This window comes from Stegodyphus dumicola, chromosome 8 (assembly GCF_044657685.1).
Source record: "Stegodyphus dumicola isolate Sdum_Otavi_A_Nest chromosome 8, ASM4465768v1".
NCBI classification, from domain to species: Eukaryota; Metazoa; Arthropoda; class Arachnida; order Araneae; family Eresidae; genus Stegodyphus; species Stegodyphus dumicola.
In genome coordinates this window covers 72,270,304-72,298,135 of record NC_140775.1, presented here as the reverse complement: position 1 = coordinate 72,298,135, position 27,832 = coordinate 72,270,304, and the positions used below count along the sequence as shown (strand labels likewise).

The window sequence follows — 27,832 nt, the reverse complement described above, 5'->3', positions numbered from 1 at the left end:
ATGTAGTAAATTCACAACTTGAATCTGACAGTTTAATTTGCCAAAATGCTTTGTTTGCATCTAAAATACTAAAGACCTTTGCATTTGTCATTTGAGATGAAATTTCTTCAAAGGTTGGTATGTGATAATGTTCTCTCAGTATATTTTGGTTAAGGTGCTGAGGATCTAAACACACTCTTAAATTTCCATCCTTTTTCCTTACTACCACTAATGAATTCACGAATTCTGTTGGTTGGTTAACTTTCTTTATAATACCATCTTTTTCCATTCTTGCTAATTCCTTTTTTAATGGATTTAATAAGCTAAGTGGAATTTTCCTACAGGGTTCTATTTTACCAACAGCTCCTGGTTTTAATTTAATATGATATGTATATCCAGTTAAATTCCCAGTTCCTTTAAACAAATCTTGATATCCTTTTAAAAGTTCTGGTAACTTTTCGTTAGAATCAGGATTTACTGTACAAATCCTTTGTATTAGGTTTAATTTTTGCAATGTAGGTAACCCTAAAATAGCTGGAACATTTTTATCACATGCTACAACTTGAAATTCTATTTCATCCTTGTCCCCTTTCGATGTTTCACATAATAATTTACATTTTCCAACTACATCAATTGTAGTACCATTGTAATTATTTAAAGTGACTTTTGATTTAGTCAAACATTTCTCTCTTAAATTTAATTGTTTAAATTTAGGCAATGGTAGCACATTACACTGAGCTCCAGTATCCAACTTAAGAAATAAATATTTAGATATGTTTACTTTTAGTTTTTCAAACCATTCGGTTTTATTTTTAGAAAATGGATTTATATCTTCTACTGACCCTAAAATATATTCATTACCATTATTATATAACTCATGCTCTAAATTATTCTGTACAACATTAACATTTTTAAAAGTGCACATTTTAGAAAAGTGATTTTTCTTTTTACAGTACAAGCAAATCTTATTATAAGCAGGACAGTTGTATAACTTATGAAAAGTTCCACATTTTCTACATGGTTTTGGATTATTGTACTTATTTCCTTGATAGTTTGAAGAAGATTTAGTACTTTGTTTTACATGATAGTCTTTCTTACAAGGCTGACTTTTTTCCTCTGAAGGTCGAAATTTATTACGTTTGATAGCTTCTATTTTATTTTCTTCAGTTAAAGTTTTCAGCTGAAGTTCTGCTAATTCAGAAGCTTTACACATTTTAATACATTTCTCCAATGTTAACTGATCTTCCCTTAATAATCTGTCTTTGAGATTTTTATTTAGAATTCCACTTACTATTCTATCCCTTATTAAACTATCTTTTAATTCTGCAAATCCACAGTTGCTACTTAATTTCTTTAAATCGGTTAAGAAATCATCAAACGATTCACCTACATGTTGTGTTCGACAGAAAAATATATGTCTATCAACACTTTCGTTTGCTTTCGGTATGCAAAAATGTTCGAAAGCTTCAATTACTTTGTCAACATCCTTCTTATCTTCTTCACTTAAATTAAAAGTATTAAATTTTTCAAGTGCTTCTTCACCAATTATATGCAATAAAATAGCTACTTTAATTTCAGGTGATTTAGTAATACCACCAAACGCTAACATATAAATTTGGAATTTTTGTTTCCATTTCTTCCAATTTTCGCCTAAATTTCCTTCGAAACTTAGATTACTTGGTGGCTTTAATCCATCCATATTTAATTTAGGACATTAAATAGTTTATATATACGTATTTTTAGTAACTTCCAATAAAAATAAACAACTCACTTACCAGCGATATAAGTTTCGATTTCACAGTAAACAACTTCCCATGATGTTTTTGTTTAGAACATCTTTACCGAGGCTGCATGGTTCTTGAAAAAAGATTTTCTTTTTTAATCAACGACGGGCTGCGCCATGTGTTGTATTTTATATGTGTTGGGTACTGCTCAGTTATGATTACAAGATGTACACAAACATCGTTTATTCTACATTACTCATCAACTATTCTATATTACAGTTATGGTTAAGATAATAATAGATACAGTTACAGTTACATATATAACAGTCATGGTCTATTTTTAGAAACAGGGAGACAACATTCCCACACAAAAGGGGGGTAGGGTTAATTTTTATCATGTCTAGATAACATGATAAAAATTAACAAAAAGTTTTTTTTTTTTTTTTTTTTTTTTTTTTTTTTTTTTTTTTACATCTCAGAATTTTTTTCTGAGCTCTGAAAATTTTTTCCCAATCGGCAACCAAGTGAAAATTTTCCAGCCAAGACGATTTGGCTTTTACTTTCACTTTCATCGCTTTTCTATAAAAGTATGCCACGTTTTCTATTCAGAACCGTGCGGGCTATCCAAGGGGCAGCATGCTTTTTCTCTTTCTCTATTTCATCTGGACCCAGGAACATTCTTCTAGAAAGACCTTCTGTGAACACAAGTTTCTTTGCACTTTTTAATGTCTCATAGAATAGAAATCATTCTTCTGTTTAGGGGAAAATGTTTCCCTTTTGAAAAGCTAGGGCCCCTCGTTTGGATTTCATCAGCAACCGTTTATCAGGTTCTAGCGAAATTGGATGACCCATCCATGAATCAGAATTTCCCATCCGTGGTTTGGATGCAACAAGATTTCAACATAGTTTAAGAAAAATCCTTCAATCCTATTTGAAAGGAGATGTCATGATATTGAAAGACACCTCAAACCATACCTTTGACGACGTGTGAGACACAAACCATGACATAAATTTCAGTTTCTATGACAGCTAACACGCTTGAGCTTTAAAAATGTATGAAAGAAGTTATTTTTAATCCATTTCAGCGATTGAGTGGGCTGGGGAAAAAAAAAGGCCCTTTCCATGACAGCTAACACTCTTGAGCTTTAAAAACGTATGAAAGGATTTGTTTTTAATCCATTTTAGCGATTGAGTCTGCTGGGAAACATTTTCTCAGAGCTCAGGGGAAAAAAGGCTCTTTCCATGACAGCTAACACTCTTGAGGTTTAAAAATGTATGAAAGAATTTATTTTTAATCCATTTCAGCGATTGAGTGGGCTGGGAAACATTTTCTTAGAGCTCAGGGAATGTGTCTCCAGGTTGAATGCACAGCACACACGGATGGGAAGTCGAAACTCGAGTGGCTTAAAAAATAAATATACGAAATTTGTGTCATCGAGCTGACTAGGAAAAATTCTCAGAGTTCTGGAAATAATTCTGAGTTCAAGTATGGGACATGAGAACAGAAATGTATTACAATCATCATGTCATCATTGTTTTCGAAAGCCAAAAGAATTCCTCATGAAAGAACATCTTTTTTTCCTGTTTGTGGGATGGAGTAGAGTTGCTGCATCTTGAACAACCCACACTGATCTGAACAGAAACATGAAATGTTCTTATAGATATAAGAAATGAATTGAAAGCGAAAGTAAAAATGAAATTGTATTGGCTGGAAATATTTCTTGGCTTTTGAATGGGAAAAATATTTCCAGAGCTGAAAAAAAAAAACCTCTTCCTTTTTTTCTATTAATTTGATGTCTTCACTTTGTTTACTTTGGAATGGAGAAACCCAAAGACCATGACTCATCCTTTCTAAAACATATAATTCCTAGGATGAGTCATGGTCTATTTTTAGAAACAGTGAGACAACATTCCCAGACAAAAGGGGGTAGGGTTAATTTTTATCATGTCTAGAAGACATGATAAAAATTAACAAAAAGTTTTTTTTTTTTTTTTTTTTTTTTTTTTAAACATCTCAGAATTCTTTTCTGAGCTCTGAAAATTTTTTCCCAGTCGGCAACCAAGTGAAAAATTTCCAATCGGCTTTTACTTTCACTTTCAACTCTTTTCTATAAAAGCATTCCACGTTTTCTGTTCAGAACCGTGCGGGCTCTCCATGGTGCAACATGCTTTTTCTCTCTCTACCTCATCTGCAGCTAGGGTGTTTTTCCTTCTTCAAGAAGTGGAATTCTTTGGGAATACCTTACAATTTCCCGAGCTAGCTGTTTCTTATATTTCGAGGAGATTTCAATGAAATTGTTTATAGATGTCACCTATTGCAGATGGGGAAAAAGTCTATACTGGATCGCTGGAGACATCTCATCCAGATAGGTCACGTTATATTTTTTCCCACACCTAAATAAATTGGACATGAGCCATCCTTTTGTTTTCTCATCCAACAAAGATAGACACTGCAGACTGTTTTGGGTTTTCACTCTTCGCGAACCGAGACGAGCCGCAGCGACACTTTGCGTTTTCTATGAGCGCAATAATGGATCACGTGAGCAGCCATTTTGTTTCCCATCTCACCCAGATAGGTCATGTTGTATTTTGTTTCATGCACCTAGCCAATTTTGGACATGAGCCATCCTTTTGTTTTTTTTTTTTATATCGAACCAAGATGGACTCTGGAGACAATTTTGTTTCTCAACGGAAAAGTAAATTTTCTGAATGGGTGCCGGTGTTCGAATACTTTTGTGACCGACTGTACGCCGTCCTCAGTTTAGCTCTAAAACGACAGTCAGAAACATAAACGGCAGCTGTCCAGCTGACGGAAAAATTTCCGATGTATCGATCTCTGTAATGGTCGAGACGATGACACCAGACTCGCTCTCTGTCGAGTAGATCGCAAAAAAACGGTCCGTTCTTTTATCTCGACAGTGTCCAGACTAGGGCCCCAGTTATGATAAGGCTCCGATAGACTTTAGATAAGCCTCCTATAGGCTTTAGAGGAGCCTTAAGTTATGATGCTTATTGACAAAGCCTACAGACCGTTTTTACTGCTGTTTGCTCTGATTGGTTAACACAGGAAACGTAGGGTTACAGAACCTAGAAATTCTTTGACAGAAATGACGAAAAAGTGCATATGCTATCTCCATGTGAAAACCTTTTTCTCCATGTGAAAACCTTTACGTACTTTTAAAAGTTTAATTCAGATAAACAAATACAGATAACCTATTAATAAGATCAGTAAGTTATATAAAATATATTCCTCCCAATTCGTCCAAGCTTTCATTCATAAACTAAAAAAATATCGAATAAAATAAACGCTGTTTCCGTTAGTTTGGCGTTAATTACCATGCCTACAGGACGATAACTAGCCATTGCAAATATGACCGCCAAACAGATGTTTCATCCAAAGAGAAATGGTCTGTAGGCTTTGTGTAGGAGCCTTAGCCAAAGAATATCTAAGGAGAGGAATATCCAAGGTTATCTAAGGTTACCTAAGGAGAGGAATATCTAAGGTTATCTAAGGAGAGGAATATCTAAGGCCTTAGCTTTGTGAATATGCAGTTAGGATCAGCAACAAACATTTTTCTCAATTTACCTGTTATTTAGAGTAATTGTTTTGGCATCACGTATATTGTTTTGTTTATTTGAAAGCACGTGTACGGAGACCTCCTTGTTACGGAACGGAATGGCAGGAAGAGGTCGCGGTCGAGGCAGGGGTGCTTTCAATAAAGCGCTTGGATTATCTCTAGAAGATGTACCACCTCCATCAGGTCAACCACCGCCAACGTTTCCTGTAATTCATTTTATTCATATATATGTAGTTTTGTCTTATAAAGTATTGTTTCTGTAAAATTGCAAAGCACAATGCATTACGTTCAAAATCTTTATGTAAGTTTCAAGTATTTTGCATGTAACTCGTTTCTCTAATATTTGTGTAAATAATGTCTAACTAAACATACATGTATTTCTTAACAAAAGGGCTGGCTACATGAATGATTTCTTAGTTTTCTTGATGTATGTTGTAAATAACGAGCTAGTTCCATTAGAAAGGCCTCCAAAAAGATTTAATTTTTTAAGCAGATAGCCTTTACATATTTTATTTGAAATAATAAAACGAATTATTTGGTGCACACATTCCATTACTTTTTTGAGCTGATCTTTGGAATATGATAACAGGTAGTTTGGCGACATTTTGGAGGCGATAATAACTTTATACAGTTGATATAAAATATTTTACTACAGAATTTGGTTCATAATCTTTTTTTTCTAGATTTGCCTCCTTTAAAATTGGGTGCGTCTTATGCGGCGAAAAATACGGTATTTATTAATATAAATTTTCCAGAATTTGATTTTATTTATTTGAATTACGTTTCTTTCGGAAGAATGCTTTGTAAACCCAGACTACGATGCATTTGAAAACTGCATATATTAAAAGAGAAAATACAGTAAAGCACACTTAACATGCCTTTTAATGGTCTGTTCAGAAAAGATATATATAAATAAGAGAGATTTATAACCAACATTTTAACTTAGGATGACTTGCATACACTGCTTTAAACAGTTTTATCATTGTGCCCATTGCTTTATACAATTTTATCCTACATTTGGTTTCTTAAAATGTTATTCATATTTTAGTCAACTATTTTATTTTTGAAATCGCACGAATCAAATACCATAAGATTAAAAAGTTTTAAATAAAAAAATGTACAAATACTAAATTTTACGCAAAAAATTATTTTTTCTTTAGGCATTCTGCTTCATTCTTGCTCTTTTTCTTTAGGCATTCTGCAAGTATATTAACAAGCATCCAACTTTTCGAAACATCTTGGTATTTCTGACAATCATTTTAAATAAAGTTATCGCCTTCCATTTCATAAAGGCCCACAAACGGCCGAGCGGTAAAGTCGCTGAACACTGGTAGTTCACTCCGGGGTTCGAATCTCGGTAAACGGGCTCGTTGCATGGTCGTTTTCGTGGATTTCCTCATGTGTAACGTGTATGCCAGCTGGTTTACCTTAGAAATTTTGGCTGATCTTTGGAATATGGTAACTGGTAGTTTGGCGACATTTTGGAGGCGATAAAGGTTACTACCTAGGACTTTGGTAATAATGTGAGAAGTACTCAGTTCCGATTACGCATTATTTTGTGTGAGGGAAATCAGAGATCATGAGATATGTCATGTGGCATTAATGGACGAATTACAGTTCTTTAATCGGAAAAGGGGGTAAATTTGGAAAAATTATTTTGTATTGAGCTTGATTGTGTGTTGTGTGAAATAGTGTTGATTAATTTTCGGATTGCATGGCGCAATGTAAAGTGAATTCTAAATTTGTGTGTAAGAAAGGGTACGTGGTTTGCTGAAAGTAGTTTGAGTATGGGTGAAATTTTATTAATTTTTATTACTTGGTGAATAGACTGCCAGGTGACTACTGGATTTCGGATTTAGAAATTAGCAGTAGTACTGCAGCCGATTGGAACTCTTTCTGTAGGGAAGTGTGCGTGCCACGTAATGAAGATTCTGAAGAAGATTAGGTAAGTTAGTATTTTTACTCTTTTGAGGATATTATTTTTATGCATTGTTCTAAATGTAAGAAGTAAATAAATTAATGTGGTATTATTGGAAAATTGTTATTGGCAATGATTTAGTTTAAAGTAATTAGGATTGTAATCTAATTTTTATGAATTTAATGTATGTGCTTATGGTTGATCTTTACAATATGGTAACTGGTAGTTTGGCGACATTTTGGAGGCGATAAAGGTTACTACCTGGCACTTTGGTAATAATGTGAGCAGTACTCAGTTCCGATTACGCATTATTTTATGTGAGGGAAATGAGAGATCATGGGATATGTCATGTGCTATTAATGGACGAATTACGGTTCTTTAATCGGAAAAGGGGGGAAATCGGGAAAAAATCTGGAAATTTTGTATTTGGCTTTATTCTGTGTTGTGTGAAACAGTGTTCGTGAATTTTTGGATCTCATGGCCGTAACTAAAGTGAATTCGAAATGGGTATTTATGTATGTATTAATTTAATGTATGTGCTCATTTATATTTTAAGTAGTGTTTTTGAATTTAATTATATTTTAATTAAATGATAGTTATTTTGTAAATTTTATGTTTGTAGGAATTTGGTATACGTTTTAGTTGAAGTAAACGTGCGTGGAAATAATATAAATAGCTGACATATATGTTCTTTTTACCGGGTTTAAAGATTGAGAAAATTGTCATGTATTTTCGTGAAATTTTTCTAATTTATGAGAACAAAGCAGTGTACATGGATATAGTGAAGAGTGTGCGCAATGCCATTTTTGTGCAATTCTGGGATGTTTTTTTAAGTAAAAATAAGTCGGCGTGTACATGGTTTATGTGTATGTGTTATTTTGAAAAACGCGTAAGGAGTATGGTATTGTGCACTTTTTCCCAATTTTGCAGTGAATATTTGTCATGATTAAGCAGTTTTATTAGATAAAATGTCTAGCATAAGTGTAATTCGGCTAGTAGATTGTTGGAAGAAGTGTTCAGTAGATAAAAAGAAAAGAAACACGTCTTTACTTCGTAAAGACAAAATGGCGGCGGGGAAAAAAAATAGAGGGTTGCTGTAGGAGAGTTGGTCGCCAAATTTTCGCCAAAAAAATGCCAAGTTACCATAATGTAAAGATCAACCGTGCTTATTTATATTTTAAGTAGTGTTTTTCAATTTAATTATATTTTAATATAATGATCGTGATTTTGTGAGTTATATATTTGTAGTATTTTGGAATACGTTTGAGTAGTATACATTGAGTATTTTCATGTATTTTCATGAAATTTTTCTAATTTATGAGAAAAAAGCGGTGTACATGGATATAGTGAAGAGAGTGCGCAATGCCATTTTTGTGCAATTCTGGGATGTTTTTTTAAGTAAAAATAAGTCGACGTGTACATGGTTTAGTGATATTTTAATTAAATGATAGTTATTTTGTGAATTTTATGTTTGTAGGAATTTGGTATAAGTTTCAGTTGAAGTAAACGTGTATGGAAATAATTTAAATATTTGACATTAAGTATTTGTAACTATTTTTAACGTTTGCGTATAAATTCGTTGGTGACGTTTATAATATAATAGATAATTTAGAGGTAAAAGCTTTTGGATATTTTATTTATTTTATACATGGAAATGTTCATCCTTGTAAGGGGTATATACTTTTTCGCGATCAGGTAATTTCACATATGTGCTTTTTACCGAGTTTAAAGATTAAGAAAATTTTCCTGCATTTTAATGCAAATTTTTGTAATTTATGAGAAAATAGCAGTGTAGATGGATAAAGTTAAGAGTGTGTGCAATGCCAGTTTTGTGCAATTCTGGGATGTTTTTTTAAGTAAGTTGACGTGTATATGGTTTATGTGTATGTGCTATTCTGAAAAACGCGCAAGGAGTTTGCGATTGTGCACTTTTCCCAATTTTGCAGTTAATATTTGTCATGATTAAGCAGTTTTGTTACATAAAATTTTTAGCATAAGTGTAATTCGGCTAGTAGATTGTTGGAAAAAGTGTTCAGTAGATAAAAAGAAAAGAAACATGTCTTTACTTCGTGAAGACAAATTGGCGGCGAAAAAAAAATAGAGTGTTGCTGTAGGAGAGTTGGTCGCCAAATTTTCGCCAAAAAATCGCCAAGTTACCATAATCCAAAGATCAACCCTTTTTTGTTCATTTCTTTTATTTTTGTTAAAAAATTGAATTGGAATACCTGAAATAGGATTCGATAATTAATATAGCACCCGGGCAGTAAATCAGAGTGGTAAAAGTATAGTTTAGGGTACGCCTTGGCTATTTTTGGAGGCACATGGATACCGATTTTGTGCAATTCTTCTGTGACTCGTTATTTTGGCTTGCGAAGCGGCGATTTTTTGCGCCAAAAATTACCGCTGCACAAAGCCAAAATAACAAGACAAACGATTGCACAAACTCGGTATCCATGTACACATCGACTTATTTTCACTTTAAAAAAAATCTCCAAATTGCACAAAAGTGGCATTGCGTACTCCTTTGACTTTATCCATGTACGCGTCGACCTATTTTCACTTAAAAAAAAATCCCTGAATTGCACAAACTTTCATTGCGCACTCCCTTTACTTTGTCCATGTACACATCAATATATTTTCACTTAAAAAGTCCAAGGAGCACCAAATTCTACAATAAAGGCAAACAAAAATTACATAATCTCAATAAAATAACATAAAAAAGGAAAAACATGTTATAAATTTAAGCACTACCAAAAGCAAATATTCACTTACCATGATTTTCGAGTTCGCTTCGTACACCCAGAGCCACGTAAAAATCAAAATATCAATCATGCTCAAATGAAATTTTTCAAACCAGGTACTCTTTCTGATGGAACGCTTCACATAGTGACCATCTGAACCTTTCTTCCTTCAAATCCATCTAAACGGTTTTTACGTTCAACTAGATGCATATCCTTCCTACATACTGGACACTTATGATGGCTTCTAAGTAAACCTTCATTTACACACCAGTCAATTAAAGCTCTTTTCCCCCTTCGCTCCAAATCGTACAGAAACTTCAAATTAATCTTACTACGTTCGGCCATTCTACCGTCTAAAGAATCAAACCAACACACACCACAAAAACGCTTGCAAAATATCCCATGATTCAAAATTTTCCAGAATCATGCACCCGATTATGTCACAATAGGGTTTCCATAACATTCAACTACTCAGGCTACCATAAATGAAACAACAACTTGGCGATAAATCAAACAGCAACTTTGCCATAATGCAAGGGGTACCTTAAAGTCTACTCTACCCATCAGAGTATCTGGTCTTCTGATAAATCTGCCAGTTTTGATTTGTTAGAATTTATATTATCCTTCCAAATGTAAAACCAGAATAAATATTGTTAGCTAACTTTCAATGGAAAAGGTGTTATGGAGAAAGCTAAGGCAACTATGTTGTCATTAGATATTGTCATTTATCAGATAATAGCAAAATGCATTATTTTTATCTGTCTAAGAAAAGTGATGCTTTTGTAAGAAACTAAAATTTTCCAGGAAGGCTTTATAAATTGGGAATTGGCAGCATTGGCTCATTTCTGTGTCATTGAGTGCTTGAATACAGTGCTTCATACTATATATTACATATAAGGTAAACCACATAAGGCAGTTAACCCATTCTTTATTATTTGACACCAGGGCAAACTACTAATATTTAGCTATCTTATCCACTTGGTGATTAGTGAGTTGAAGAATGACAAGAAGTTAAATTGTTATAAGAAATTAAAATGAAGAAAGAAATGTTTTTACACTGGACAGAATATTTAAAAAACTATATGTACATACATGCATACATAGAAACTATACGTACATGCATCTCTGAATCCAGCCCTGATAACAAAACAGTACCGAACAAAATCCAAAATATAGTACAGTAGAATTCCAGAAATTCGCAAAGCTTGGGACGAGAGGTTGTGCGGATTTCAGGACAGAAAAGATAAAGCATAATATTCGGACTAAAAGGGCAAAATGAATAAGGCATATTAGATACATTTAGTTAAATTATTATATACATTATTGCAATAATTTATTATATGCATTAAATTATTATTTCATATATAAATTGATTATATTATTCATTGTATTATATGTACACAGCATCGAGGTTTGCCGATTTCGCCTCATGCAAAGATTTCCTGTGTTAGAATCGCTGTTGCTGTAAAATTTCAACAGCTTTTCTTTATTTTTCCGTATATCATACACAATCGTGTCACAATTCCATACCATTCTGCTATAAATCGAAAGTACACCTGCTACCATCTTTTGTAGAATTTGCACTTTTTGCATTACCGTCAATGCAACGCGTTTACGTTTTTTAACGTTGCAAGCAGTAAAATCACGAGTGCGTTTCTTATCTGTCATTGTATTAAAAAGGGCTGAAATTAAAAATATTCTTAATTTATCCACAAAATATCCGGATAAAAAAAAGGCAGCACTAAACAATCTCATGAAATGAAATAACAAAGTTCAGAAAATACAACAATGTGAATCGTGAACTTGAACAAAGAGTTGAGTGAATCATCTGCTTTTTTACCTCGATGCAGATTAGAGGGGAAAAAAACTTGTCTTATTTATTTTATCTTAATTTCTTTAACTTTTTTATATCAATAATTTGGTAATTCTGTTTTGACTCATTATTATTCGGTAAGTATTTTTTTCTTTGATATTTTGTACTCAATGTTGCGGTTTCCGGAACCTATAAACTGAATGTTTATATTCTGAGAGGCAACGTGAATTTCAGGTCGGAGGATTTTTGGTATTTGACTGTAGTACTAATGAAAATTTTCCTAACAATTATTGCAAGTAGTGAGAGAGTATATGTTGTGAGAGAGCTTTTTAAAATATAAATCAGGGTTAGAGTATATTTAAGGGTGCCCCTTGGATTATCGCTAAGTTGTTTCATTTATCGCCAAGTTGTTGTTTCATTTATGGTAACCTGAGTAGTTGAATGTTATGGAATCCTTATTATGATGTAATTGGTTGTGTGATTGCTGTGAATTTGACTGATGGTAAAAGATTTGTAAGGGATTGTGTGTTTATTGGATTGTTCTTTAGGAAGTACATTGCTTATTTTGTGGTTTACTCAGTAAAAAATGGCTGAATGTGGTAAGATTAATTTGAAGTTTCTATACGATTTGAAACATAAGGCAAAGAATAACAGAAAAAGGGTTCGTTATGATGAGTGACGATCATGACAAAGTGATGATTGAATGGGTCAGACAGCGTCGCAGCGAGGGTGTGCCATTGACAAGTCCAATGCTGATGGCTCAAGCCAAAATATTTCATGAAGAAATGAACTTAAACACTGAGTGCACATATTCGACAGATTGGTTAACCAAATTAAAAAATCGCCATGACAATTAAAAATTTCAGGTGAAAAAGCTTCAGCTGATACTGAAGCTGCTGAACAACTTGCAGATGGATCCATTGAACTCATTACTAGTGAACAATTATCTCCAGAACAAATTTACTATGCTGATAAAACTGGTCTTTTCTGGCAATATGTACTGTGAAAATATCTTGGCAACCTCTACAGAAAAGGCCCCAACTGGTGTCAAAGATTCCAAAGCGAGACTAACAATTTTAGCGTGCACAAATGCTGTAGGAATGCACAAGTGCACACTTTTTGTAATCGCGAAACATGCACGACTCGAGCATTTAAAGGAGTAACGATTTTTCCCATTATATATCGTGCAAATAAAAGAGCATGGATGACACAAGCGTTGATAAATGTTTTGTTTGAAAATCATTTTATACCCGAGGCTCGGTGAATTCGGTTGGTTTACCTAATGACTTAAAAATAGTCTTGATTGTTGACAACTGTTCTGCGCATACTTCACTTAAAGTTTTAGTGAAAGATAATGTATCCATATTATTCTTCCCTCCAAATTGTATGTCTATCATTCAGCATATAGATATGGGAACAGTGCACATGCTGAAATGCAAATATAAAGTAGCAATTTTAAAATCTATGTTAAATTTCTTGAACAATGGCAAGACTTTTTGAAATTTTTTAGCATAAATTCTGCTGTGTGGAGCATCGCGAGATCATGGGAGAATGTGTCTCCAGATACGTTAAAAAATGCATGGCATAATTTATGGCCAGCTACCATATTTCATGGTGAGGACGGTGAAGATGATAGCCGCTAATTTTAAGGTTTTCAGACATCGTAAACCAAAGGTGAAATTTTCCAGTCATTGGATTTTGTAAATAAATGTGGAAAAGCAGTAATAAATGAAGATGGTATAACAAAAGTTTTTCATTGCGACGACAATGCCCCAATCATCAATCAATTAACAGACAGTAAAATCTGTAGTATGGTTCTAGATCCAGAAAATACTTTCCGATAGTGAAGAAAGTGACAGAGAGGTTATTGAAAATGAAAAAATTTCTATTGAAAAGTTTGTAGGTATTCTCGACACAGCAATTCCAGGACTTGAACAGTGGAGCTTTGTAACTGAACAAGAAATTATGTCTGTTTATAGAATTAAAGAGAATGTATTAGCACAAAAAACAAAGCAAATTAAACAACTTACATTGAAAGAAATGTTTAATAAAGTAAATAAAAAAAATATTAAGCTTTTTTTTTTTTTTTTTTTTTGTAAATTTTGATATTCTTTAGATCATAATTGCTCTTTATTTCATAAATTATAGTTTCATATTTTTAATTGTATAATTTCTGTATGCTATCTTACCAGATTTAAATTGATGATCTATAATCCGGAATCGCTGAAGTCCCAACGAGTCCGGATTACAGACTTTGTACTTTAATCGAAAAATACACCCCCACGAAAAAGACCAATTCAATGTTTCAACTGCCAAGGGTTTGGCCATTCTCAAAACAGCTGCTTTAACAAATTAAGATGCGTGAAATGCAGCGAAAATCACCGATCGAATACATGTCAACTTAAACCTGAACAGAAACCTAAATGCATTTTTTATTCCCAATCTCATGTCAGTTTGTACAGAGGTTGTGTAATATATCAGCGCAGATTCAGCAAACTCGAAAACAAGTCAGGAAAACCTCTAATCAAGCATACTGCACCTACAATATACGAATTCCTTATTATTACTGAACAGCAAAATTCTGAAAACGCATCAGCATCTAGACCCCTGTACAGTGAGAAAATTAAATCCAAGTCAACTCCTAAAGAAGACCTTGTAGGTTTTTTTTCTGTTTTTAAAGATCCTAATACCTTTAAATTAATTCAAAATATCTCTACTATAGCACAGAAAATAAAAGAAGCACAAAACCCCCAAAGCAAGCTCATGTACGCATTTAAAGTAGCAGAACTTATCCTTCAATTTGCAAAAATAGATTATGTCATCGTAGCGAAGTGGTTCTAATCTTCAAGCTACAGTTCAACACTTCACGGGTTCGGGTCTCACTCAGAAAAAATTTTTCATCTAAACTACTTTTGGATTTCTATGCCTCAGTACTTTTCACCTAGACGTATTCTTCACTAAAATTTATAATCTCTGGCATTCCTACTATCTTCTGATTTTTGAAAGATTTACAGTTGCCTCAACAGATTAATTTCCCTTTCCCTACAATAGATGGCATCACATCTGCTGCAACCCTCTTGCCTCTACTTGTAGTCATCTTCAATGGATGGCGCCACATCTTCACTATGGAAGTTCGTAATAAACTAGAACTCAAGAAATTTTCCACTTTATTTTAAGTGAATTCTTATTTTCACTAAGACTGTTCCAGTAGGAGAAATACTTGTGGAGTAAAGGCCTTAGGGCCGAAGACTCGTCACAACTGTAATTCACCAGCAAGCTATAGCTGCAGGTGTGAAAAAAGGTAGAAACCTGAAGAAGCGATGTCGGGGTTGTGTGGATGTGGCAAAAGAGCCTATTCGAGCCCGTACAGAGTCCAGCCAATGAATGCAGACACATGGTCTTGCATTATCTTGATGGAACATTACCTTTTTGTGCCGGAACTCAGTTCGATGTGTTTCCTTGATAGCAAAGTCAACACAGACTAGCATCTTGCTGTACACTTTATATTGAGGGTTTTTACCTTTTTCCAGACACTCTTTGTGGATAATACCACAGCAATCCAAACAGATATAAAGCATGATCTTTTATTTTAGTGAAATTGCATTTTGTGACGCTGCCAACAGGCATACTGGAGGTAGACCAAGCACCTCTCGTCCTGTGTTGTTGAAATAAATCCATTTTTCATTACAAGTGACGATCTGGTCCAGATTTTGTTCTTACATTGATATTCGAGCAGATTAATACAGGCCCGAACATGTCTGTCCTTATATGCTTGAATCATCTCATGTGGCACCCAGCGATTGGACCTGTACGTCAAGTTTATTTTATGAAAGTGTGACTAATATATATGCTTCTAACGTCTAACTCATTAGCAAGATCTCGAGTGGTTGCATACTGATCTTCTTCCACAGTTTCCCACAGGTGAGCCTCATTAACATTAGTAGGCTGCTAGAGCACTCTGCTCCTTGAATGTCCTTGTTTTTGGCCTTTCGGTACCAAACCTTCACAGTGTCATATCATACAACATTAGTACCTAAAGCTGTGTGCATGTTTTGGTGACATCAGAATGACATTTTAGATGACATTTTGCAACAGAACTGGAAATAAATTATGGTTCTAATCTGGGAGTGTGATAGTTCCATTTCAGACACCTTGTACTTAATTATAACGATATTTTTTTACAAATTTCACAACACAATGTTCTAAAGTAAGTTTCTGTCTTTCAAATGGCAAAAATTGTTTGACAAAATATGATTAAACACACTAACATGATCTGTTTGCCCAGACAATATTTGTGGTAGCAAGAAACTTCCGTTAAAAACCCGATATTTACTGGCATGTTATCGCCAATACATGGATGGAAATGAAAGATGGCAGGTAATATGTAAATGACCACATTCCATTTTTCAAATTTTACTGAAAATTTTGTTAATATTTGATGTATTGCATAAATATGGTCTTGGTCATAAATTATTATTATTTTTGAAATATATTAAATTATGATAAATTTCTTTTCAGCCTCTGCAATTTAAACCTCTTCCACTAGTTACTGGTAAAAAAATATTATATACACTGACATTAAAACAAGAGATCAGAACCTCATTTAAAGAGTCAGGTTACTCCATTCCACCTGTAACAGTCAAAAAGGACATTGAGAGGTATACTGATAAGTACCAACCAGTTCATGCTGCCGATCAAATAGTTTGGGGTAAGAATTATATTTCTTTTTTCTTAAGTGATTTCTTTTTCTCTGAAGCATTTTCTCTTTGTTCAATAACGAAAGGGATCTTAATCATTGACGAAAACCTATGACAAAATCATATTAGAAAGTGAAAGTTGTGTGGCCTGGCTGCATATGAAAGATAAAAATCTCAAAAATGTGGGAAGAAGCTATTTTCAAAAGGTGAACTGAATTTTTTTAGACATACACCAATTTTCATATTATGCAGTTATTAAATTCATTTGCAGTACAAAGTTTGAAATCTGGACCTCAGAGTCACTATCAGTTATTTAAAAAAAATTTTTTTTTCCCATGCTTTATGCTTGCTCATTTGATATTTTTCATAATAAAATGTGTACACAACACCGATTTTTAATTTCACTTTAGCACTGAATAAAATAACTCCATATTGAAAAAATGATCATTTATTAGCTTAAATCTGTATGATCAATAGCTCGGCTTCGTAGCTTAGCTGCATTTTTGCTTGGCTTTTATCTCAAACTGAAACCAACAGGTGAACTATTTATTGCTTTTTATAATCAATTAACTATCAACTGATGGCAGCTTGAGAAATGACATACAGCTGTCTGAATGATTTTTTTTTAAATATTAGTAATTGAATATCAAAGAGAATGACAGCTTTTTATGTTAACTTCACACTTGGTGATTCTATAGACTTTAGCTAACTCTGCTTCAAAATGTTGAGTTTGTTGACAAGGGAAAATGTAAGGTTAATGTTGCAGATTGCGTTGTTCCTTAATCTTTGAATTGGATCCGGCTTATTATTTTTTGCAAACTGTTAGAGCAATTTTATAAAAGTAAGCTTGAACTTTCGATTATGTCAAATAGAATTTCCGATGCTGGAGCTCCCAAAGGATCTACAAAACGAAACTGTGTTTCTATATGGGGGGGGGGGGGACGCCGCGGCGCACAATGAATTGGAAGTTGATCTGTCAGCACTAAACTTATCTTCAGGGCAGATGTTTTTATTTTATTTGATTTATAATTCCTTACTAAATGTAGTATTTCATCTCGATGTACTCCGTCTTTGATATGATTTAAATCAAATTCCTCGTAATTATAATTCGCTTCCGATAGTGAAGAAAATGACACAGAGGTTATTGAAAACCAAAAAATTTCTATTGACAAATTAGTCGGTATTCTTGACATAGCAATTATAGGACTTGAACAGCAGAACTTTGTAACTGAACAAGAAATTATGTCTGTTGAAAGAAATGTTTAATAAAGTAAACAAATAAATATTAAGCTTTTTTTTTTATAAATTTTGATAAACTTTAGATCATAATTGTTCTTTATTTCATAAACTACAATTTCATATTCTTAATTTTATAATTTCTGCATGCCATCTTACCAGATTTAAACTGATGATCTATAATCCAGAAAAATCGATAATCCGGAATCGCCAAAGTCCCGACGAGTCCAGATTAACGACTTTTTGATGAAGTCTAGCGTTAGGAATGGAGACAAATAAATAAGCAGAGATTCATCTAAATTAACATATATTGAAACACAAAATGGCACAAGTACAGTAAATTCTACATGGTAAAGTAAAACAGTGACAACAACTAAAAAAACGTTGCCAAGAGAAAAATATAAAATGTGTGTTGCCACACATGTTGTAAAATACAAATGGGAAATATAATCACAAATAAAAGTTATTTGCAACACTCCCCCTTGATTAAATTTCCCTCAGTCCTACACAGAACCTTTGATTGAACAAGGCTTTCTTTTGCACACTCTTTGTGAACATGTCTGCTGCATTTGAACTGGAAGGCACATACGTAAAGTTTAACAACTTCTCTTCAACCTTTTCTCTCAAGAAAAAATGCCTGAGTTCAATATGTTTGTTACGCTCTGAAGTGACATGGTTTTTGGCTTAAGAAATGGCACCCTGATTATCAACAAATATGCTTTGTGGAAAGTTTAAAAAATGTTCTCCCACAATTTCTTTAAAAAAATTTTAGAACCACAGTACTTCCTTGGCTGCATGGCACATTGAGAGGTACTCAGCTTCAACTGTTGACAATGCAGTCGTCTGTTGTTTCTTACTGCTCCATGAGACAGCTCCACCTGCTAGTAGCACAACATAGCCACTAAATAATCGTCTGTCAATCTTATCACCAGCCCAATCAGAATCACAAAACACTTCCAAATTCTTTCCTGTCTTTTGGAAAGTCAGCTTTAATTCCTTGGTCTGTTTTAGGTAACGAAGGATATGTTGTACACCAGCCCAATGTTCCTTGCTTAGGCAATTATTGAATTGGCTCATGTAAGTAGTAGCAAAAGCTAAATCTGGCCTTGTTCCTCCTGCTAGGTACAAGAGCCCTCCAACAGCCTGCCTATATTTTAATGCTCCTTCAGCATTCAACATGTTATCCTTAGTGGCTGCTGTATATTTCATACCTGGATCTAATGGTGTTGATGCTCCTTTAGCATCTTGCATATTGGTTGTTTCCAAAAGTTCACTAGCATAGACACTTTGGTCAAGAGTCACACAGCTATCTTCCCTTCTGTTTATCCTAATTGAAAGAAGGTGATGTATTTCTCCCAAGTCCTTGATTTTAAATGTAGCTGCAATATTATCCTTAAATTCCTGAATGATGAATTCTTTGCTGAACATTACAAGATCATCCACATACACACCTACAATTAACTTCTTTTCTTTATTGAAGTAAACACAAGGATCTGCTCTGGATTTTGTTAGGCTCGTTGATTTCAGAAATTTATCAAGGCACATATTCCATTCTCTCCCAGACTGATGAAGTCCATAAAGGCTTCTCTTTACCAAGCAAACTTCGCTGTGTGTTTTCTCATGCAGACTCACAGGTGGCTGTTCCATGAAAATTGTCTCACTCAGTCTTCCATTTAAATAGGCTGCAGTAATATCAAGTTGATGAACCTGCCAGTCTTGCTCAACTGAGAATGCTAATAAAGTTCTAATTGATTTTGTTTTTGTTACAGGAGAAAACGTGTCTTTGTAGTCAATTCCTTCGACTTGGGTGTAGCCACGAACAACTAAACAAGCTTTATATCTTTCCACTTGTCCATCTTTGTTAAGTTTTCTTTTGAAGACCCACTTACATTTCACAACTTTCCTTCCCTCTGGCCTAGGCACTATGTCCCAAGTTTCATTTCGTTTTAAATTTTCCAACTCTTCCATGGCTAACTTCCATTTTTCTGCATCTGGACTAGTTAATGCCTCTTCTAAAGTTTCAGGATCATTTTGGAAAGCTTTCTTGAGTGTTGAGCCTTCATATTTCTGTTTCTCGGATTGTCAGCTGCATTCCACTTGTAATTCCATTATTTCTGAATTTTCCATGATATAATCCTTTGTCTACTTAGGCGCTGAAATTTGTCTTCTGGGTCGAGTCTCCTTTTCTGGTATATCCTCCACCTCCTTCTTTTCCTGTTGTGGGCCTTTGTCTATTACTTTATTTTCAACTTCATCATCTTGAGATGAATTTCTTCCAGAAACTTGTGGGTGCAATGTTATAATGTTTCCAGTTATGGAAGGTTTCTCTTCAAATGTGACATCTCGGGAACAGATTACTGTACTGGTTTCTTTGATGTAAATGCGGTACCTTTCATCTCCATCATACACAAGGAGATAGCCTTTAGTTGCCCTTTTGTCCATCTTTCTCCACTTCTGAACTGGGATATGAGTATAGCAAGTCGATCCAATGATGCGCATGTGTTTTATTCTGGGTTTCTTTCCCATCCATAATTCATAAGGGCTTGAATTAGGAACTGAAGACTTGCCTGTCCTATTCAATATATAAATTTAAGTACTGACGAACTCTGCCCATAGGAAAGCTGGAAAGTCCACTTCCTCATTCGAGTATTTGAGAGTTCTGGCCATTTCTAGGACTGTTCTGTTCTCTCGTTCAGCACTGCCATTTTGTTCTGGTGTATATGGAGCTGTGAGCCTCAGGGAAATTCCATGCTTGTTCAAGATCTTGCAAACGGATTGGTTGTCAAATTCTCCACCATTGTTACTGAGCATTTCTTTAACCGTATGCCCTAAGTTCTTAGCGTGAGCTATAAAATTTTCAAGTACATCTTTTACTTCTGATTTGTGCTTTAAGAAAAAACAGTATCGAAATTTGGTGTAGGTATCTTTGAAGATTGCAAAGTAACGGTATTTCCTAAATGACTGATAAAATGGCCCACAAATATCTGTCGAGAACAATTCTCCAGCTTTTGTAACCGCTTTCCTGGTTCCAAACTTTAAACGGTGGGATTTTCCGTATACACAAGCTTCACATAATTTCATATCAGACTTAATATTCAACTCTTTCTCCACAATGGCCTTTACATGCTTTTTATCTTGGTGACCCCTCGTTCATGATAAAGCTGGAGAGTTGATTCATTATTCTCAGTCATGTTGATGTCAATGTGAGTTTCAGGAACTAAGGTCTTCATCACGGCTTTGAAGAGACCCCCACCAGCATTTCTTGTTCCATGCAGAACTATTTCACCATCTATTTTTAAATAGCAGTCCTTAAATGTTGATTCAAACACACTGTTTTGATTTCTATCTTGAGATGCTAACACAGAAAATAGATTTTTACTTATTTCTGGAACATACCAGACATTTTCAAGATTTTTTATTTGATTCATCCCATTTACAATGGTCATTATCTTGATGGTGCCAAATTTGCCTATTTGCTGGTAATGACTTTCCATTTGCCACAGTGATGCTATGAGGAAGCTTAAATCTTTTGAAGTCTATAAAGTAGTGCCTGTTATTGACGACATGCTTCGAGGCCCCATTATCAATAAACCAATCATCAGAATCATCAATTCGTTTCTGCAGAAAATATTGTATCATCTACAGCTAGAAGTGTCATATTTGCAGCAACACTGTTTTTACTTCCCTTGTTTGGCCCTATATGTGGACTGGGTTTCAGCGGTTTTCCATCAGCTATCCATTTCTTGCATGTTCTGACCCAATGTCCTCTCTGGTGGCAACAGTTACACATGCCATTGTTTTTCTTGTTAATAGATGATTTCCGCTTAAATTCCGGATTTGCTATCAATGCTTCCTGATCTAAAGTTTCTAAAAAATTTGGATTTTTCCTTAATTCTCTTTCATGGGTGCACAATTGTGTGGTTAATTCATCTAAAGTTCTCTTTTCATCACTAAGAAGTAACCAACTCGATTTGAAAGTACGATAACTGGGAGAAAGAGTATCCAATATTTTACAAATCAACAGCATTTCTGGCAGTCTGTTTTCTTCCTTATTTTCAAGCCCACTGTTCAGTTCATTCCATAGATTTTTCAATTTTGACAAATGAGCTGCCATATCATCATTTGACCAACTGAATTTGAAGAACTGTAAACATATGTTATAAAGTTGGTTATCGGATGAATCTTCGAATACTTTGTGAAGTTCCAGACAAATGTCTCTTGTGCTGTCAAATCTCATTACCTTTTGTAAAGTGTCTTCAGTCATGGAGTTCGTAAGAACCATCATAGTGCAATTATTTGCTTTATTAAAAACCTTCATATCATCTCTAAATCTCTTTCGAATCTCTTCGGCGGCCACATGATCAGGCTCCTCTGGCTTCTTCAGTTTTCCTTCCACGACTTCTAAAGCGTTTTCGTGATAATTTAATACGAACTTAATTCTATATTTCCAAATAGGCCAATCACTTTTTCCACATAACGGCTGAATCTTTGCAGCTTCCATTTTTGCGAACTAATTTGCCAACTCACGTAAGGCCTAAGAACTGCCGTGTTAGGCTTACGAACTGCCGGTAATGTTTATCTCCACTTCGCTCATAAATTTCCCCGCACAGTTATATCATGTTGGTACCCATAACCTGATGAAGTCTAACTTTAGGAATGGAGACAAATAAATAAGCAGAGATTCATCTAAATTAACATATATTGAAACACAAAATGGCACAAGTACAGTAAATTCTACATGGTAAAGTAAAACAGTGACAACAACTAAAAAAACGTTGCCAAGAGAAAAATATAAAAAGCGTGTTGCCACATATGTTGTAAAATACAAATGGGAAATATAATCACAAATAAAATTTATTTGCAACACTTTTAACTGTATAACAAAGAGTGATTTTATTTTACATTCATTTGTATGAAGTATCACGTGGCAAACGGCTGTAATTCCCCCCCCCCCCCCATTTACAAACTTACAGCCTTCAGAAGAATAATGCATACCTGTTGTCTGACAATAAGACTTGACACCCTATTAAGAGCTTTGTGCCAATTGATAGCTGCCTTCAGAATGTAGGGAAAAAAGACCACAGCATATCATCTGAGCACATCTTAAGCATTTATGGCAAAGTTTCAGCTTTGTGTATACGTCTTAAAAATTTTTCGAGAGATTTCAGTTGCATGTTAAACATGTCCAAAGCATTTTAAAGGGAACTCTGGAAATGTTATTCTTAATTCAAACACCACTAAATGGCCCATGAATACCATTTACGTAATCTTATTTTTAAAATTCCCATTACATTTTTCCTCATCAACATACTTAACAACACAGTTGGCTTAGGTTAGTAATTGTAAACACAAAACCATGCTGTTTGGTATTCAATAACTGATATTTAAAACAAAGATTATTTCAGACATCGCTGCATGATTCATTTTCAAGCTGTCGCTAGTTAACAATCTTGCGGTGATGAAAGCAAACATGATTCACCAAGTTGGCATAAGGGTTGTATGATATTTAGTAAGCATAAAATCAGTGATAAACTTTGATAGAAGGATAAGGTTAGACCCTGATAGCTATGGTTTGAGATGAATGCTGAGCAATAAGGTTGCTATGGAGCCAAATTATCAATCATGTAGGTTTATGTTAATAAATGAGTTTGTTTCTTCAACATGGAGGTGTTTTATTTAGTGCCGAAGAGAAATTAAGAATCAGGACCCTTTGCATGCTTTATTACCCCTTACATTAAGATTTACATTAAGATTTTTGAAAGTGTAAATACCCTTCTACAATCAACTTCGCCAAAATCTCCCCTGCTTATCCAAATTCTTAATGATCTTTTGAAAGAACTTTATACTAAGTTTGTAAAACCATCCGTTGTGAAAAACAGTGTGTTGATTCGTGTTGCCTATAATAGTTTGGCAAATCAAAAGGATGACAATGATCTTATAATTGGAAATCAAACCAGGGAACTTGTAAATTCTTTGAAAGATCATGAGAAAAAAGAATTTTTTCAATGTGTTAGAAAGTACTTTTCCTCAGCCTGTGATTACATTGTAAGGAAGTTTCCTTTGCAAAATGAAGTTCTTTTAAATGCTGAAGTGGCAAATTTGAAACAAATTGAAAATTCATCTTTTGAAAAGATTCGTTTTTTTTTTTATTGATAAATTTCCATTTTTGTTAACAATTAAAGAAAATTATTGCCATAATGATGCTTTAGATGAACTACAGAACCAATTTTCTGCTGCACAGTTTGAAGACTTTGCCAGTTCTGGAGAAGATAGACTTGATGTCCTCGTTGGTACCTTAAAAAGAATAAAAAGAGCTGATGGAACACCAAAATATGATAGACTAGCAAGAGTTTTATGTACTATTCTCATAATTCCACACAGTAATGCTGAGTGCGAGAGAGTCTTCAGTGTTGTGAAGAAAAACAAAACTATGTTTCATTCTTCAATTTCACCAAAAACTCTAGAAAACATTTTAATTGCTAAATGTTATGAGGAAACTAATTGTTATGACAGGAAATTTTCCAAAGAATTTTTTGCTAAAGCCAAAAAATGCACTCTAAATTCATTGCAATAATTTTTTTGTGTAACATTAAGTTCTTGTTTTCTGTTTTCTAATAAATTTTTTAGTTCCTACTTAAATGAGATTTACTAATGTAAGTACAATTTTCTTTTTTTCTATTTGTATAAATTGTTATTTTTTTAATATTAAAGCATGATATTAATTCTTCGTGTTCTTCTGAATTTTGGAGAAATCTTCTGAATTTTAATCTTTAGAGGTTGGCAGGTATGTAATACATTTATGCATGCACGTTTAATGTATAATGGACGGTATAAGCTAAGCTAAAATTGTCTAATTCAGTTAATGTTGCAGATTGCGTTGTTCCTTAATCTTCGAATTGGATCCGGCTTATTATTTTTTGCAGACTGTTAGAGCAATTTTATAAAAGTAAGCTTGAACTTTCAATTATGTCAAATAGAATTTCCGATGTATATTTACTAATATGTAAAGGATCTACAAAGCGAAAGTATGTTTCGAAGTCCATTAAACAGAAAGTGGAATTGCTCCGAAAAATGGGTAAAGGCATATCCTTTGATTATCTAATCATTACGTAATATGTTTATCAATTTCACGCTGCTCTGCGGGGGGGGGGGGGGAGACGCGGCGCGCAATGAATTGGAAGTTGATCTGTCAGCAATATCTTTATCTTCAGGGCAGATGTTTTTATTTTATTTGGCTTATAATTCCTTACTAAATGTAGTATTTCATCTCGATGTACTCCGTCTTTGATATGATTTAAATCAAGTTCCTCGTCATTATAATTCGCTTCCGATAGTGAAGAAAGTGACACACAGGCTATTGAAAACGAAAAAATTTCGATTGACAAATTATTCGGTATTCTCAACACAGCAGTTATAGGACCTGAACAGCGGAACTAAACAAGAAATTATGTTTAATAGAAGAGAAAGTATTATCACGTGAAACGAAGCAACTTAAACAACTTACATTGAAAGAAATGTTTAATGAAGTAAACAAATAAATATTAAGCTTTTTCTTTTTGTAAATTTTGATACCCTTTAGATCATAATTGTTCTTTATTTCATAAATTATGGTTTCATATTTTATAATTTCTGCATGCCATCTTACCAGATTTAAACTGATGATCGATAATCCGGAATCGCCGAAGTCCCGATGAGTCCGGATTAACGACTTTTGACTGTATATGTGTGTGTGTGTGTGTGTACATATACTAGAGTTTATGTATTAAGTTCTGCCTACAAACACACTTAATCTGTAACCTCTAACCTCTGTAATTGGGCGACGCTTCGTTCCGCTATTTTTAAGCTAAGAATAAGCAGTTCATCACATGTTTGTGGGATTAAAAATCTTGGATTGTTCTGTAATATTTTTACTGACTATAATATCTATAAAACATATCTATGATTGTTAATTAAATTAATATGTGTATTAAATTTTGCGAGTCGTGATAAGTATTTTCAATATGTTCAGTTATAAATAATTTTTTTCATGTAAAATGCAACTTCTTTTTGTAAATTGTAAATTTTATAAATTTGTACAAAATTGTAAATTTTGTAAATTTTTGTCAATACATGTTAAGAATATATAAATATTCATGCAGTTTAGCTCCAAAAAGTATGTTCTGAAAGTAACAAAGTTGAGCATTTGCAATAGACAAATTTAAAATTGGAATTACTACAAGCTTGATTTTAAGCTAATTTCTTTTGTCAAGTTTGTGAGAATGAAATCATTTATTTATACTATAATCATTGGTTAACCAATGAATCACATGTTACTGAACAAGGTAAATATTTCAGGGACATAAGTTCGAATTTATTTATTTATTTTTACTAATTTTATTTAAGATAACAAATTTTTATTTCTTCAAAAATTCTTCAGTTACACTGATTTATTCAATTTTAGCTATAATTCTCTCTTGACTTTTATGGTAAGTGCCCATGATAACAATCTTAGGAAAGCTGCCTTTAGAATTAGAAAAGTTCATTAAGATTTGTTATCCCATTTTAGGAATATTTTATAGAGAGTACACTTTCAAGCATAGGGAATTGCATTTTATTTCTGATTATATTTATTCTGCTAAATAACCCTTACACTTCTGCATTTCAGTTGGCAAAATTGACATATTAATTGCAAGTGCTGCAATATTCCAAAAAGGATTTTCTCCAATTAACAACAATCTTAAGTACTGATAATATTTATCTATTAATTGAAATGGATATTATTCCATCAAATTTTAATACTGATTTGCCATAGCTTTTTCTTCACTGGGAGGAGCAAAATGATTTTATAAGGGAAGGAATGTAGCATGATGTGTTGAGTAAAATAGTAATGAAATGTAAAGGTATCAAAAATTTGAAAGCATTAGGAAGAGCAAGATTGGAAAATTAATATCATTAAGTAAACAAGAAAAATTATTAATGATGTGAAAGTGTTCAAAGGAACCCATTTGATTAAATGAAGAAGCTTTACGGACAATTTTTGCAGATCCCATATTAAAATGTAACTAATTGACCGTTGTACTTAACTAAAAAATTCTTTTTCCCCTTTTGAAAATTAATTCATATTCCTTACGAGAAATTTGAAAACGTTTTCAATTTGGCCAGTATACAGTGAACAGCACGATATATATCAAACTATGCTAAATTACACAAGAATTAAAAGCACATATGGGATCTTTAAGAATCGAAAAATGAATTTTACTCATAGGTGAAAAAGACTTAAATATTGAACTTATGAAGAAGTCAAGAAATTTTGTAATTTATAGTAATTTTAAATAATTATTGGGTACGTGTCAGCTAAACATCACTGTCAGCTTAATGTCCTGTTGACTAAATGTCTTGATGGCTAACTCTCTGTGTTGGCTAACTGTCCATGTCAGCTAAATGTCTTGTTAGTTAAATGACCTGTCAGCTAAGTGTCTGTGTTGGCTAAGTGCCTGTCTTGGCTAAATGTCCTGTCGGCTAAGTGTCACGGACCAGACTACAAATCCTTGTTTGGGATTAGGTTAGGTTTGTTAGAGTATAGCAAAGAATGATAACCTAAACCTAAACTCAGCTTATAAACTGTGCTGCCAATACTGGTAAACCAGTAAAACTAAGAAACAATCAAAGAACCAAATAAACTAATTAACCAACTTAAAATACTGGGCAGATTGCCCTTAACTTGTCCTCCGAGGAAGATTCTCTGGCCTCACTAGCAGGGTCACCTCAACCTTTATTCTGAATAAAGTCGATGGAATAGTTAGAACAAAATACAATACAACTAATATTTTGTTTTAACAATTTTGTGAATCGAGATTTTTTTATCTTTATAAAACACTGAATCACTTATTTATTTAAATTAATCAATTCTACACACCTTTTAACATAAATTCACAATTGTGAAATACATTATTGCTTATTACAAAATCTTTCTAACTAAATTACATAAGTAATCACAAATATACAGTTCAACTTTGTTACAATTTTAGAAATTTACTACATAATCAATCTACTTCAAAATATTCATATCCAATTAGATTATAATTCCTAACATGGACGTTTTGTAAATAAATAGTCTTAACTTTAGGAAAAATCCAAAATAATTATCATCCAGTGATATCATTGTTC

General features: G+C 33.5%; 1 protein-coding gene across 2 annotated transcripts in view; it reads left to right on the top strand.

The window, feature by feature from the left end:
• The first annotated feature begins 5,259 nt into the window (after nt 1-5,259).
• The window catches only part of Polr3G (RNA polymerase III subunit G), a 57,736-nt gene continuing 35,163 nt past the window's right edge, over nt 5,260-27,832 (top strand). Inside the window, exons 1-2 of one of the 2 annotated variants that reach the window (XM_035375825.2) lie at nt 5,260-5,487; nt 16,272-16,461. In XM_035375825.2, the coding sequence (XP_035231716.1) occupies nt 5,380-5,487; nt 16,272-16,461 (298 nt within the window). In that variant the 5' untranslated portion in view covers nt 5,260-5,379. Of the gene's footprint in view, nt 5,583-16,271; nt 16,462-27,832 lie in introns of both variants that reach the window. The other variant, XM_035375826.2, reaches the window with a different exon arrangement.